The 16,608-nt window shown below is 42.1% G+C and overlaps 1 protein-coding gene across 2 annotated transcripts in view; it reads left to right on the forward strand.

Moving 5' to 3' along the window:
• Positions 1–10,667: 10,667 nt before the first annotated feature.
• PUS7 (pseudouridine synthase 7) overlaps positions 10,668–16,608 on the forward strand; it is a 45,997-nt gene continuing 40,056 nt past the window's right edge. For both annotated transcript variants that reach the window (XM_029927514.1, XM_029927520.1), the window contains exons 1-4: positions 10,668–11,098; positions 13,129–13,213; positions 13,487–13,588; positions 15,749–15,893. In XM_029927514.1, the coding sequence (XP_029783374.1) occupies positions 10,695–11,098; positions 13,129–13,213; positions 13,487–13,588; positions 15,749–15,893 (736 nt within the window). In that variant the 5' untranslated portion in view covers positions 10,668–10,694. The remainder of the gene's footprint in view (positions 11,099–13,128; positions 13,214–13,486; positions 13,589–15,748; positions 15,894–16,608) is intronic.

Here is a 16,608-nt window from a genome sequence, read left to right on the forward strand (position 1 = left end):
GGCTGGAGCCTGGCGGTCCTGCGCCCGGGGTGCCAGCTCCGCCCCCCTTCCCCGGGCCGATCGGCAGGGGGCGCCGCGCTCCCGCCTCCCCTTCGCGCTGGCAGCCCGCCGTTCCCAGCCCCTCTCCTCCCTTTCTTTGCCCTGGGAGCTCTCTAAACTCCTCTCCAAAGAGAAAACTGGTCTCTATCCCGGAGCTTTTACAGCCCCAGGATATCGCGGGGCCGGTCTTCTGCAGGATGAAGCCCACGTGCTTTCTCTCGTCCTGGTTTTCATCCATCACCACTTACTGCGAGGCTGCTGCATGCCAGGCAGGCACTCAGCTGACGGCTTGTTTTTGTACACGTTTCCCAGAGTAGGAGCGAACAGGTTGGGGAGCAAGAGTGTTTTCTCCAAACCTCCGCCGGGTCCGTGTTTAATGAGTGGATGTTTGTAGGTGCTGCTGTGCATGTGGCAACTCATCCATGGCGAGTCCTTACCGCCAACCCTGCACTGAGAGGTTTAGAAGTACATCGTTACTGCCTGGTCATTTAGCGCCTGCCAAGAAGTAGGGTTTGGAGGGAGTTTCGTTTGTCAGATATTTAATCCCGTTGTCAAACCACTTTTTTTTTTTTCCCATTTCAAAAATCTAGGATTACGAAGGGCTTTTGTTTCCAGTCTCCAATCGTCTGTGAAAACAGGGTTGTTAGGTTCGCTTGGGGATACATTGACAATTGAGGGATCTGTCAAAAATAGGCCACTTATCTTGAAAAGGGGATGAATAGGCAATAATTTTGTTTAATCATTTAACAGCTCCTTTTGAACATATCTTTTAGTATAGGCTGGGGCACTACACGTACTAATGAAAGATATTTTGCCCCCAAGTAGGAAAGAGGTCCAGCCGGTCCTTTGACTAAGTTTGTTCCTGTTTCAGGTCCTTTACAGGTGCTGGTCCTGCTGCCTGGAACTCTCCCCGTTCTTATCATTTCATGTCTAGTTCTTTCTCCCCTTTCTTTCCTTTGTTTTTATAGCTTTTATTGGTGCATGTTTCTGAGATTATTATTTTATACGTTGATATATTCTTAAATAAATATAAACTCAAAGAGGGAAGAAATTGCCCGTTTCCCCCAGTGCCTGGGATAGTGTCAGACTCATAAGTGGTACTCAGGTATTTGTGGGAATGAATCTAATGGACTTAATGATTTTGCATATTAGAATGTAGAGTGTGCTCTGCCCTGAATGAAGAAAGGGCTCTTTATTTTATATAAATATAAATATATGTATATATTTTTAACGTTCATTTTTTGAGAGACAGCACCAGCAAGGAGGGGACTGAGAGAGAAGGAGACAGACACAGAATCTTAAGCAGGCTCCAGGATCTGAGCTGTCAGCACAGAGCCCGATGTGAGGCTTGAACTCACAGACTGAGATCATGACCTGAGCTGAAGTCAGATGCTCAATCGACTGAGCCACCCAGGTGCCCCAGAAAGTGCTCTTTATAGTGAGTTAGAGGAGTTGTCAAGAGTTTGCAGAGGATGGAGGACAGACGTATTTAAAAAGTGGAAGTTGTATTTTGAAATATAGATAGGACTAAGACTAATATGGCTGTAGATGTTCATTTTGCAAGAAATAATGTTAAGGGATTATTAGTGTAGTGTTGCAATTTTGAAAATGCTAAACTTTTGTTGTGGATGTAAAGGGAGCTTATTGGTGAATCTAATATCTTAATAAAAAGATTTTAAAATATTGTTAAAGTTCTAATATTCCTAATTTCATTCGGGCTGTTTAGAGTATAAAAGAAACAAAACCCATATTTTGAATGTTCCCTTCAAAAAATTGCATAAGTCTTTGAAGTTCACGAGTAAGTATCAGTAGATTCTTTCTCTTCTTGGTGGTAGTCTGGTCTAAATTACTTGACTGTGGTTACTATTCTAAATAGTCTATTTGTGCAGGATAGTATCTCTTTAAAAGTTTTTTAAAGGGGCGCCTGGGTGGCTCAGTCTGTTGGACGTTCGACTTCAGCTCAGGTCCCGGTCTCATGGATTGTGAGTTCGAGCCCTGCATCGGGTTCTGTGCTGACAGCTCAGAGCCTGGAGCCTGCTTCAGATTCTCTGTCTCCCTCTCTCTCTGCCCCTCCCCTGCTCATGCTTTCTCTCTCTGTCTCTCAAAAATAAATAAACTTGGGGCGCCTGGGTGGCTCAGTCGGTTGGGCCTCCGACTTCGGCTCAGGTCAGATCTCACGTTTGTGGGTTCGAGCCCCACGTCGGGCTCTGTGCTGACAGCTAGCTCAGAGCCTGGAGCCTGCTTCTGGTTCTGTGTCTCTTTCTCTCTCTGACCCTCCCCCTCTATGCTCTGTCTCTCTCTGTATCAAAAATAAATAAAACATTTAAAAAAACTTAAAAAAAAATAAATAAACTTAAAAAAAATGTTTTAAAAAACTTAAAAAAAAAACTCATAAAGCTGTGCCCTTCACACTTTCTCTGCTTTTTAAAAAGCTGGTTATTTTTGTAGCTTTGAGGTACATGTTTGAATATGTATATTTGGATTTTCCTGAATGCAAAACTGATTTTCTTAGGGAGTCACACTAGGGCAGCCTGAGTAGTTTATCTTTCTCATTGAATTCTTCCCAGCTTTTCTGATGTTCACAGGTTCTACTGGCTCCCTCCCCTCATTTAAAAATTATATTTCAGGAGCACCCGGGTGGCTCAGTTGGTTGAATTTCTGACTCTGGGTTTCGGCTCAGGTTATGATCTCAGTTTTGAGTTTGAGCCCCACATCAGGCTCTGCACTGGCAGTGTGGAACCTGCTTGGGATTCTCTCTCCCTCTCTTTGGCCCCTTCCACACTTGTGCTTTCTCTCTCTAATAAACAAATAAAACTTAAAAAAATTATATTGCAATTTAGTCTTCCCTTTTATATAGTTCTTGCTCATGAAAACAATACTAATTTGAGTTCTCTCTCTCTCCTAGTCCAGAAGTTTGCACAGCTGTTCTAGTAAATATGTTCTCGACTTCTAGGCCCACTGAAAGAACATAGCAAAATATATATTAAGTGACTTAATAATCGTTGGTATTGTGTGTATTTTAATAACTAATGCCTCTGATAGGGTCAGAGAAGTATTGGTAATTTCATTTGAAACACAAAAGTGAGGTTAATGAGCTTGTCTTTACAGTTAAATATAACAAGAAAGAGAGATTAGGCAAGTGTCCACAAGTCTCAAGAAAAAGACTGCCAAAAAAATTAAAGGCCTGTTTATTTGGTGCTGTTGGCCATGCTTTGAGGGTCTCTTAAAATAAAATGGTATTTGAAGAAGGAAGCCATGTTGAATCATTAGCCCAGAGAACAAAAGAAGCCTAAGAAGCTTTTTTTTTTTCCCCAGACTCAGCAATACAGTTCTGCTGTACAAATCATCCATAATAAATATTAATGACCAGTAGTTGAATAGGAACAGCTATTACAGACTTTTGAGCAAGTCATCATTTTTCAGCTTTGCAGAGAAAGGAACCTCAGCTTAGAGAGGGTAAGTGGCCCACTCAGTAAACGGCAGAACCTGGATCGGGTTGAAACCAGTGGGTGATACTTCATATGCATGATATGCTAATATTCTCATGCCAGGGATGTTAAGCATAACAATGCTGTTCAGAACCTTCTAGGATTTTGTTCATGAAATCACTGATGTGGGTGCAGGGGAGAGCAAGGATTGGGTGATGACTATATCCTGACTTAGGTGACTGGTAGTTTGTGGCAACATTCCCTGAGCTGGGAGGAGTGTGTTGCTGGTGGGAAATGATGAGATCAATTTAGAACGTGTTGAGTTTGACATTTGATTCCGCTCTTCCTAGCTGGCTAACCTGGAACAAGATGTCAATATCTGGTGATGCTAATGAGCCTTGAGCCATAGGGTCGAGGAGAGGCTTGACTGAGCTCACTGTGCACACTCTGCAGTTGCTCAGCTTGACAGCTATTGCTTTGGATCCCCAAGCAAACCAGGAAGTCGGAGATGGGTCTTAGCTGGAAAAATGTGGGAGTGAGAAGGCAACAAGACTGGGATAGAAACCTAGAGATATGCAGATTTAAGCAGCAGCAGAGAAGTATGGGAAAAGAGAACCTCAACAGGCAGGAGAAAAGAAATGAGAGTTTCGAGGAAGGAAAATGGCAAACCATGTCCAGTTGAGAAAAGACGTCAATTAGAGTCAGGCTTGAATTAGCACAAGGAAGCCATCACTGAACTTTAAACAAAACCATTTCAGTGGTACGTTGGAGCAGAAGCCAGATCTTTCACTAAATGTCAGCTGCACACTGGTGGGGCATTGATTCGATTTGCTGCAGTGTCTTTTCATAGTGCCTGGAATAATGCCATGTGCAGGGTGCTCAGTGAGTGAGTGTTGAGGGGATGAACTGCACACTTGGGGGGTGAGTGTTAAAATGTGAGCTTTTAGGAGGGTTCCTTATTTAGGAGAATGGTTATAATATGTGGTCTAGTGAATGTGCTGGAAGGAGGGGTTTCAGAGGATCCCCATTCTTAGGAATGGCAAGCAGGACTTGGAGAAGACTGTGCTGATCAGGCATAGCCATGAGACTAGGGATGGCTGTCGTAAGAGAGGAACTCCCTGACCTGCTGTGGTTGTCTCCAACAGCAGCCGAGAGCACAGATGTAGACAGTAGGATTGGGGTGTAGCCGGGATCATGAAGCACTACCAGTAAGCAAGAGTGTTGGCTTGTGGCTAACAGATGTTGAGGTTTGGGGCACCTGGGTGGCTCAGTCAGTCATACGACTGACTCTTGATTTCAGCTCGGGTCACAATTTCATGGTTTGTGAGTTTGAGCCTCACATCAGGCTCTGCACATTAGATTTTTTTTAAATTATTTAAAAAAAGAAAGTGAAGGTGGAGAGACAGTGTCTTGGGACCTGCTTGAAGAACAGGTGATGGGAGAGAGTGGAATAGAAGAATAGATAAAATGGTGGTTTGATTAGAACACAATAATTTGTGTGTCGTTTTAATACTTTGTATATTTGAAATTTTTTATTATAAAAGTAAAAGCTTACAGTAGAAGATATGGTAACCTCCCCATGTTCCCATAACTCAGTTTCAAAAAATTATGAACCTGGTTTCAAATCTGTACTCCTTCCACTTTCATTCACTTCTGGTAAATTACTTTGAAGCCAAATTCCAGACTTCGTAGATTTTCAACCATAAATATTTCAGTTAGAATCTCTAAAACATAAGGAATCTGTTTTATTTAATGTTTGTTTATTTTTGAGAGAGAGTGCAAGTGGGAGAGGGGCAGAGAGAAGGGGGAGACACAGAATCTGAAGCAGGCTCCAGGCTCTGAGCTGTCAGCACAGAGCCTGACACGGGGCTTGAACCCACGGACTGTGAGATCATGACCTGAGCTGAAGTCGGATACTTGACTGACTGAGCCATCCAGGCACCCCAGGATTCTATTTTTAAATGTAAATATAGTAACTCAATTGCACCTTTAAAAGTTAACAATACTACCTTAATGTCATCAAATATCCCCAATATTTCTGCTTCCCTCATTTTCTCAAATACTTGCTTATTTATTTATTTTATAATTTACATCCAAGTTAGTTAGCACATGGTACAGCAATGATTTCAGGAATAGATTCCGTAAATGCCTTACTCACTTAGCCCACCCCCCACTCCCACAAACCCTCTAACAGCCCTGTTTGTTATCCATATTTAAGAGTCTCTTATGTTTTGTCCCTCTCCCAGTTTTTATATTACTTTTGCTTCCCTTCCCTTATGTTCATCTGTTTTGTATCTTTAATTCCTCATATGAGTGAAGTCATAAGATACTTGTCTTTCTCTGACTAATTTCGCTTAATATAATACCCTCTTGTTCTACCACATAGTTGCAGTTGGCAAGATTTCTTTCTTTTTGATTGCCGAGTAACACTCTATTGTGTGTGTGTGTGTGTGTGTGTGTGTGTGTGTGTATACCATATCTTCTTTATCCATTAATCCGTCGATGGACATTTGGGCTCTTTCCATACTTTGGCTGTTGTCAGTAGCATTGCTATAAACATTGGGCGCATGTGCCCCTTTGAACATGCACGCCTGTATCCCTTGGATAAATACCTAGTAGTGCAGGTGCTGGGTTGTAGGGTAGTTCTATTTTAATTTTTTGAGGAGTCTCCACACTTTTCCAGAGTGGCTGCACCAGTGTGTATTCCCATCAGCAGTGCAAAAGAGATCCTCTTTCTCAGGATCCTCACCAACATATGTTGTTGCCTGAGTTGTTAATGTTAGCCATTCTGACAGGTGTGAGGTGGTATCTCATTGTGGTTTTGATTTGTATTTCCCTGATGATGAATGATGTTGAGCATTTTTTTCATGTGTCGGTTGGCCATCTGGATGTCTTCTTTGGAGGAGTGTCAATTCATGTCTTTTGCCCCTTTCTTTACTGGATTACTTGTTTTTTGGGTGTTGAGTTTGATAGGTTCTTTATAGATTTTGGATAACTCTTTATCTGATATGTCATTTGCAAATATCTTCTCCCATTCTGTTGGTTGCCTTTTAGTTTTGCTGATTGTTTCAAGGTACAGAAGCTTTTTATTTTGATGAGGTCCCAGTAGTTCATTTTTGTTTTTGTTTCCCTTGCCTCTGGAGACCCATTGGGTAAGAAGTTGCTGCGGCCATCAAATGCTGGTTTTCCTAAATGCTTCTTTAAAATAGTTGACTTGTTTAGAGAAGGATTCACTCATTGCACTTCTTTGTAGGTTTATCTGTAAGTCCCCCTCCCTCTTTTTTCCCTTGCTTCTTATTAGTTGAGGGAACTGTCTTTGTCCTAGTAGAGTTTCCCACATTCAGAATGCTGCTGATTGCTTCCCCAAGGTGGTGTTTAACATCTTCTGTCTCTGTATGCTGTCAAAACTACCAACTAGACATAGAGTTTCAATCAATAAGAATACTTCACAGATAATTCAGGGGCATACAGTGTCTGTTTGTCATGAATGTTAGTGGGCCATTCATGGTGCTTGTCCAGGTCCACTATTTCATTAGGCATTTGCTACTTAGTGTGTCTTTGATCTCTACAGGTGGAGAACAGTTTTAGCACCTATTTCAAGAAATCTACAAAGTATCTATTTAAGGCTGTTATCCCACTCTGAATTCTGTGGCATGTATAAAAGAAATAATGTCCTCAGAAAATCTGCAGACTTCTTGAGGGGGGAAGGAGGCTAGCATTTATTTTGTTCCTATTATGTCTAACCACTCTGTGTTTATCATTTCATTCAATCTTCTTGGCAGTCCTGTGATGCACACGTCATTCCCATTGTACAGACGAAGAACAGGGGCTTGGAGAAATTAATTTACTTGGACAAAGAGCTAGGAAATGTCAGGAGAAAAGCATGGTACCCAGGTGCCCAAATGATAGTGCAGATGAAAGAAGGCAAAATGGTAAGACACAGTTAGTAGAGAGGAAGGCACAGGATTCAGGACTCATGGCCTTCAGATGAGTCTTGAAGGACTGATGAGGCCAGGGGTGACCTTAGACAGGTGTGGAGGACCTTGCATTGGAGAGAGCTCATGAGCAGTCAGACTGGAAATGGGTACTCCCTGGGGCTGCTGGAGGCGTGTGGAAGATCGTGGTACAGGCTGCTGGATGGTAGACAGTGCCAGAGCAGGATGGAGCAGACATTTCTGCCATGGAAATAATTTATGTGGCTTGTGACCACCAGTTGTTCAGAAGGAGCTTGATGAATTCTCTGCATCTGAGAAGGAGGGAGACATCTTGCTGACAGCACAGTGTCTGAGCCAGGATGCTGGTATGGCTGTTCTTGGCTGTGCTTTCCTCCCTGCTGAGCATTCAGGCCTGGAAAGGTGTCAGGATCTCCTGGTAGACCCTGGCATGCCAGCTGCGAAGCCGTTGCAGGCTCGGGGGTAAGAGTATGTGTAACACAGTGTAGTGACTGGCTTCGGGATGACCCCACACACCTGTGACACCACAGAACCATAAGTGGGCTTGTCTTCTCCCACTACCTGCTTCTCTTCTGGGGTTTCTGTGTCAGGAAGAGCTCCCCTGTCCTCTGAGGTCCCTAAGGCAGAAAACCTGAGTCATCCTAGGGTATTTCCTCTTTTTGCCCCCATTTGTCACCCAGTCCTGTTCCCCCACCACCTCCTAAATGTCCCTGAATCTAAACTTTGTGTCTGTCACCCTTGCCTCAATCTTAGGTCATGTTATACTAATTTCTTGGCTCAATTTCAGCTGTACCCTCATTTTTAAGTTCTTTTGTTTTTGTTTTTGTTTTGTTGGTTTTTTTGTTTTGTTTTGTTTTTTAGTAATCTCTCCACCCAGTGTGGGACTCAAATTTCACAATCCCAAAATCAAGAGGTGCATGCTCTTCCAGCTGAGCCAGCCAGGTGCTCCTCAGCTGTACCCTCTCACTGAACGTTTCAGCCAATCCCGATTTCTCTTCCAAGAGACACAGTGAAATTCTTCTAACTCACAAGTCTAGCAGTTGTTTGGTTTTCAGGATGAAATTCCCTCCATTCTGCAGGTGCAGCATCTGCCTACTCGCTCGCTTTAACTCTAGCCTCTCGCTTTACCCTCCACCCTGCGTGATGAGCTCCTTGGACTCCAACACCTCTGGACCTGCTGGACGCCACCCCACCCCCCGTCCCCCGCCTTCCCACCCAAACAGCCTCCACTCCGCCTTCTGCAATCTCACCCACTCCTCACAGCTGGGGCTCAGGGGTTCGTTTCTGGTTTTCCATGAGGAAAGGTGTCTTCTGTGACGCTGTCTCTGCCAGTGCCCTCTGAGGTCTTCTGTGTTCCCGTAGTCTCCCAGTGACCCTTGCGCCCTCTGTGTCTCCCTCACTGGCACACAGGCTCTGTGAGGGCAGCTTTGTGGATAGACAGTGAACATGAAATAGCATCAGTGTTTCATAAACCATTCTTTTTCTTACTATACCTTGCTTAGAACAAATAGAGAATCAATGCTTTCTTATTTGAATTAGAGGAAATTTTGGGGGTTCCTAGGTGACTCAGTTGGCTAAGTGTCCAACTTTGGCTCAGGTCATGATCTCACGGTCTGTGGGTTTGAGCCTTGCATCAGGTTCTGTGCTGGCAGCTCAGAGCCTGGAGCTTGTTTCAGATTCTGTGTCTCCCCCTCTCTTTCTGACCCTCCTGCGCGCGTGTTCTGTCTCTGTCTCAAAAATAAATAAACCAAAAATAAAAATTAAAAAAAAGAATTAGAGGACATTTTTGTATAGTTGTGGCCTACTTCTGTTCCAGATTCTTGGTTTCTTCCATTTTCTTTAATGTTTTGTCTTTCAAAGAAAATTGGCTTTACTGGCGTCTTTCTGTACCTTTTCTCCCATTATTTGTAGTCATCATCTTTTTTTTTCATTTTGTACATGTATTTGCATTTTTCTTTACTTTTCTTTCCATTCTAGATTGTTGACAATGAGCCAAGGTCAAATGTGGATTCTTTTTTAGTATTTATTTAGTTAAGTAATCTCTAAGTGGGCCTCAAACTCACGACCCCAAGATCAAGTCATGTCCTCCAGCAACTGAGCCAGCCAGGTGCCCTTCAAATGTAGGTTCTTAACCTTCAATTCATCATTGTTATTATTCTGCTGTAGATGGTTCTGTAGTTGGGTTTCTTGTTAACTGGGCTTTGGGGAACCTTAGAATATTTAGAATATTAATTTTCTGCTCATTTATGTTCTTTATGTTTAGTAAGTTCATTAGCATGTTAATTATAGCACCTCCATATATGATTAATGTAGGAAAACTTTTATCCTTATTTTACCAAGAGCACCAAGTAAGATCAAATTAGATAAATGGATTTATTTTGCTTGCCACATGTTACGCCTCTGGCAAGCTGCTGTATCCTGGGAGGTGTGCATGGCTTCTTAGACTTTCCTTCAATACTTTGTGTGCAAGCTGCTTAAGTATAATCTGTGTCGTTTAAGCTGTGGCAAAATACACATAACATGTAACATCATCTCCCCTTTTAAGCATACAGTTCGGTAATGCTAAGTACACTCACACTGTTGTAGAACCAATGTGCGAACTCTTTCTAATCTTGCAAACCTGAAACTTTATAACCCGTTAAACAACTCCATACCCCCCTTGCTTTTTTTTTTATGTGATACGAGTATGTGTTCCTGTCAGTAAATTTATTTATGCACTATTTTTATTTAATCAGATTTTTTAAAAAGAATTAACGACATGAAATAAAGTTCAGGTGACCCAACTCCGGGCTTCACTAAAAACAGCAAGTCTCCCTGCTCTGCCCAGCCACGCATAGTCCATGCTAGAAGGAGCCTCCTTTCCCAGCTTGTACATATTGTCTCAATGTATTGTTTAGTTTACGTGCCCAGGCATCATCATTCTTAGTTTTTTTGCTAATATAAAAGTGCTGAGGTGAGGAACCTTAGAGCTAAAACTGTAAACACTTCAGTTATTTTAAAATACACCCTGAAAGTAGTATTTCTGTGGCATACATTTTTTCCAAGTTTTTTGATGCACACCCTCAAATTCTATGCAGAGGTGTTGTGCCGTTTTTCTATGCCACCAAACATATACACCAGCATCAGGAAAAATTTTAATAGATGAGTTTCAGAACCCTAGGAATAAAGTTAACTGTGCCTGTTTGTTGAAACCCACTTTATGGAAGTGATTGTTACTTCATGTTCTCTCTTCCTTCCTAAAGGTTCTCTTAAATGCTTTCTTGGAGCCTTAAAAATGGAGATGACAGAAGTGACTGGTGTGTCGCTGAAACGTGGGTCTCTTGCTATTGAAGATAATGACAGGGTGGCCCAAGCTGAGGAGGCAAAAAGACAGAAGATCTTGGACCATTGTCTGACCAAAAGTCGGGATGAGCCGGAGCGTGTCTCTCCACCCAGCGGTGTAAATGTGCCTGGGCCGCCTGCAGCTGTGAGTGCCGGGGAGGGAACAAAGAATTCTGATGTGCAGCTGGAAGAAGAGGAAGAGGAGGAGGAAGATGGCCTTTTTGAGGAGGATGAGGAGGAGGAGGAGGAAGCTGAGAGTTTTGCAGACATGATGAAGCACGGCCTCACTGAACTTGATGTTGGCATCACCAAGTTTGTAAGTTCTCATCAGGGATTCTCAGGCATCTTGAAAGAAAGGTATGTTTCACTTATGTGTAAAGTTATTTTCATTCCATTTGTTTTTCTGTTTTTTTTTTTAATTTAAATTATAGTTAACATACAGTACTGTATTGGTTTCAGGAGTATAATTCAGTGATTCATCACTTACCTACAACACCCAGTGCTCATCATAACAAGTGCCCTCCTTAATACCCTTCACCTATCTAGACCACCCCCCACCCGCCTCCCTCCATCAACTCTCAATTCTCTATTGTTAAGAATCTCTTGTGATTTGTTTCCCTCTCTTCTCTCCCACCCCTCCCTTTTGTTCATCTGTTTTGTTTCTTAAATTCCACATAGGAGTGAAATCACATGGTATTTGCCTTTCTCTGATTGATTTATTTTGCTTGGTGTAATACATTGGAGCTCAGTCCAAGTGTATTGTCATTGGAAATGGCAAGATTTCATTCATTTTGATGGCTGAGTAATACTCCCTTGTGTGTACTGCATCTTCCTTATCTGTTCTTCAGTTAATGGACATTTGAGGTCTCTCCATAATTCTATTCTATTCATTCTTTTCTTTAGGAAGAAATTAGCAAGGGGTGACTGGGTGGCTCAGTCAGTTAAGCATCCAACTTTGGCTCAGGTCATGATCTCACAGTTTGTGAGTTTGAGCCCTATGTCGGGCTCTGTGCTGACAGCTCAGAGGCTGGAGCCTGCTTCCGATTCTGTGTGTCTCTCTCTCTTCTCTCTGCCTCTCTCTTGCTCAAACTCTGTCTCTTTCAAAAATAAACAATAAAAGAAAGAAGGAAATCAGTAATATGTTCTGTTTAGCCTTCTATTACCAAGAGTTGTTTACTGATGATCATGAAGGAATAGGATAGAGGAGAGCTGCCTAAATGAGCAGATGAAGCCATTTCAATATAAAATGAGTAAATAAAAAATAGTTTTTGTGTCAAGCCTTGCTAATATGTGAATGAGTGCTGTTCACTTCTTTAAAATAAATTATTTTAAATGGTTTTAAGTTTTCTCTTTAATTGGTCTTAAAATCTTAAACCCTTAACTTTTTCACCTGAATGTGCCATATCTACAGTAGAAAGAAGGTAGTCTTTGAAGCCAGAGGGATCTGGGTGTGAATCTAGACAGGTCACTCTGTTTACTTAACTTCTCAGAGCCTGGTATCCTCATCCAAAAAATGGGTCCTAATACTACCCTGGGGTATCTGAGAGGGTTTTAAATAATGAGTGTAGAATATTTAGCATAAAGGTAAGCTTCAGGGTGGTTCAAAGTAGATGTACTGTGTTCTGACTTTTTTTTTTTTTTTTACTGTTTTTATTTGAGGGCGGGGGGCAGACAGAGAATCTGAAGCAGCTCTGTACTGTCAGCGCAAAGCACCAGGCTCAAACTCACGAACTTCGAGATTATGACCTGAGCCAAAGTCTGCAGCTCAACTAATGGAGTCACCCAGGCGCCTCAACTGAATTCTGATTGAATTAGCCATGCCATGTTTTATGATTCACTTTAGTATGGACTATTTCTGTAATCAATAGGGTAACATTAATAAACTTTGATTTATGCATTTCTCTGAAAGAATATTCTAGAAGCTCACAGGATCTTTTCCTTACATTCTAATACAAAGCCAAGCTGTGGTGTAGCATTCTTTAAGAATCCAGAAAAACATAACTCCATATGAACTTAGTAATGAAGATTTTTTTTTTTTTATTCCTGTTTTGGGGACGCCTGGGTGGCTCAATCAGTTGAGTGTCTGACCCTTTGAGCTACATTCAGGTCATGATCCCAGGGTCTTGGAATCAAGCTCTGAAGAGCCTTTTTAAGATTCTCTCCCTCCCTCCCTCTCCCTTTCCCTCTCTCTCTCTGTCCCCCTCTCTCTCTCCCCTCTCTCCTTCTGGCCCTTGCCCCTGCTCACAAGTATACTATCTCTCTCAAAAATAAAAAAACCCAAAATAAAAAAAGTTGTACAATAGCAAGGCTTAATGTTGATAAACTTCCTTAAATTAATCGGAAGCAAAATGTTAATGCTTTGAATGTTTTTGTTTTCTTTTCATCAGATACTCTGACTTCGTTGTTCACGAAATAGGAAAAGATGGACGGATCAGCCATTTGGATGACTTGTCCATCCCAGTGGATGAGGAGGTGAGAGCGGCTTTCCTGCAAAAGCCGCTTTCTGTACAAAATAGCATTCCCGAGAGATCCCGGAGATAGAGCTCCAACAGCTTCCAGTTAGCATTCCCGAGAGATCCCGGAGATTGAGCTCCAACAGCTTCCAGTTAGCATTCCCGAGAGATCCCGGAGATAGAGCTCCAACAGCTTCCAGTTAGCATTCCCGAGTTATCCCGGAGCTAGAGAGCTCCAACAGCTTTGAATTTTGTGTGTGAGTCACTGGGAGTTTTCATCCTTATTTTCAAGGATCCATCGGAAGACGTATTTACAGTTTTGACAGCTGAAGAAAAGCAGCGTTTAGAAGAGCTCCAGCGTTTTAAAAATAAGGAAACCAGTGTTGCCATCGAGGTAAATAGCACAAAAACATGCATTTTAGGGTTTTCATTTCTTCTTTTTGGGTGAAAGTCTATTAAGTGTCTATTAGAAAAGTTTTAGTAGTTGACAAAAGGATGACTTTGCTCTATTTGATGTAAAACAGCATTACACTAAATGTTTTTATCAGTGGCATATAACCAGTATCCAGATAAACTATAGCAAAAAAAAAAGTTAGGTTTTTGCTTTAAGAAAATTTTATATGACCACAAATCAACAAAAAAAATGTGTTGTTCGGTGGGATGCCTGGGTGGCTCAGTCAGTTCAGTGTCCAACTTCAGCTCAGGTCATGATCCCACGGTTCATAGCTTTGAGCTCTGAATTGGGCTTTGTGCTGACAGCTCAGAGCCTGGAGACTGCTTTGGATTCTCTTTCTGTCTCTCTCACTCACTCAAAAATAAATAAACATTAAAAAAAAAAAAAAAGGTGTTGTACAGACCACAGAGTGACTGTTGTATCACTTAGCATCTGTAGTCAAAGGACTGCCACAGTCTGACAGCAGGTGTGTGGCCTGATAGAGAGGCCCTGGGCCTGCCTCCAGCAGCCCCTGGCTGTCAGGTGGGTCTTTGGAGGGAGAGGCGTTGGGAAAGAGGTAAGGGAACATTTCTTTGCTCAACTTGAGTCGGCTTCTGCTACTGAAGAAAAGGTGAGCTTAGCTACTAAATGGGATAATACATGCTTTTTGAAAAGCTTTTGTTATGAAAATTTTATTTTCAGTTAGTGCTATCCAGTAGAATTATGTGAGCCATGCTTGTAATTTTAAATCTTCTAAAAACTTAGAGGTAAAATTAGGGGTGCCTGGGGGCTCAGTCCCACCAACTGTGAGATTATGACCTGAGCTGAGATCAAGAGTCAGATGTATAACCAACTGAGCCATCCAGGTGTCCCTCAACATTTGTTTAAATGCAATAAATTAAATAGAACAATGTATTATACACATTAAGAATAAATGTCACTTTGTAAAATTTAAAAATTTTTTAAATTTTTATTATTTATTTTGAGATAGCACAAGCAGGGGAGGGACAAAGAGCAAGAGCAAGAGTGAGAACGAGAGAGAGAGAGAGAGAGAGAGAGAGAGAGAAAATCTGAAGCAGGCTCCATGCTTGAACCCACAAACCGTAGGTTCAGATCATGACCTGAGCTGAAATCAAGAGTCAGACGCTTAACCTACTGAGCCATGCAGGTGCCCCTCTAGATTTTTAGTAAGGCAAGTGCACTTATATATTTCTGGCTGTTGACTCCAGATGTGAAATGTATTTCTTAGTGTGAGACACATTCAGAAATTAAACAACAGTTCCTTAAATGATAAGTTTACAGTTTTGATTTTGATTTTTTTCCCTTTATCACGAACACAGTAGAACACCATTATAAAAAAATTCAATATAGAATAGGATTCATGCTGAAGCAGTTGTAGATTGGAGTATTTAAGGGAGCTGATATTCTGATATCCCAAAAGGCACAGTTTGCCTCCATTTGCATCTGTGAACCCTGATGTGTTCGCCCCGCAGAGTCCCTAAGCTGGGGTGTCTGTGATAGGTGGCTCTGGAGGCAGAGCCTGGACTGTCCATGTGGCTCTGTGCCTTCCAGCTGTATGACCTTAGATCCTTCTCTTAAGCTCATTTTCCTGATCTCCAAGTAGGTTTACTGGTAGCAGGGTAGGGAGATGGTAAGGCTTAAATAAGATAGGGACCGAAGTTCCTGGTACAGTGCCTAGCAGAGAGTCATGCTCTATAAACAGGCTTTTAAGATTTGTGGTATTATGAAGCTCTGAAAGATTGTAGAAGGGGTGCCTGTGTGGCTCAGTCAGTTAAGCGTCCGACTTCGGCTCAGGTCATGATCTCACGGTTCATGAGTTCAAGCCCTGCGTTGGGCTCTGTGCTGACAGCTCAGACCCTGGAGCCTGCTTCGCATTCTGTGTCTCCTCCCTCTCTGCCCTCCCCACCTTGCACTCTGTCTATAGCTCTGAAAAATAAACATTAAAAAATAATTATAAAAAATAAGATTGTTGAAATCACACCATATACTTCTGTTACTTTGCATAGTTGATAACATGACTAGTGATTTTACTAATTCATTAGTGTTATTTCCCCCATTTAATGTTGTTAAATTAGTAGTAGCATGATTTGTTTTTAATAGGTCATTGAGGACACCAAAGAGAAGAGAACTGTCATCCATCAAGCGATTAAATCTCTGTTTCCAGGATTAGAGACAAAAACAGAGGACAGAGAGGGGAAGAAATATATTGTAGCCTACCACGCGGCTGGGAAAAAGGCTCTGGCAAGTAAGTGTGCGCGTGACCTGGCATTTCCTGTCTCTCGGTTACGGGTGGAATCCCGCTTCTCATGTTCCTTGCCTGTTCATGTTCAAGGACTACTTTGCTGTTACGCAGAACAGGATATCAGTCATGTCATTCATTCAAAGAAGGCGCATAATATCATTTCAGATATGCGTGCAGTCTGCAGACTCTCTGGTAGGGGGCATAAGGCCTTTATGTGAGCGAGGATTCGCTACATTACAGTGGTGCCCGAGAGATAGTCTTAGCAATTTGATATGTTCCCTGAAGAGCATAGTGGGCTGAGCGGCAATTCAAGAAGGAAATGGAACGATGTTGCTCATTCTGTATTCTTAATGGAGGAGAGAGAGCTTTCAGACAAAGTCCCAGTGGCACTTCGGAAGAACTGTTGCCTTCCAACCCCGAGTTCCTTCTTCACTCACACGTAAAAACATGGGTACATGGCAGAGTGGCCCTCCACCCTAGCTCGTCTTGCTTTGCACGTCATTCATGTGAAATGGGTGTGTTGTCAGTGAATTTCTTTGATATTTATGCTCTCCTGTGTTTTCTGCAGCCATATATACTTGCATATCACCTTAAGAAGAATTTTTCTTCTTCTACCTGCCACATCAGCAGACATAATTCTAATGGAAATTACAGTGGGAAAAAGCTACTCCCTCACCCTCATTTCCTAGCAGTGATGGTTTCTATTAGTGAAGAGTGG

Source organism: Suricata suricatta, chromosome 2 (genome assembly GCF_006229205.1).
Source record: "Suricata suricatta isolate VVHF042 chromosome 2, meerkat_22Aug2017_6uvM2_HiC, whole genome shotgun sequence".
Lineage (NCBI taxonomy): Eukaryota > Metazoa > Chordata > Mammalia > Carnivora > Herpestidae > Suricata > Suricata suricatta.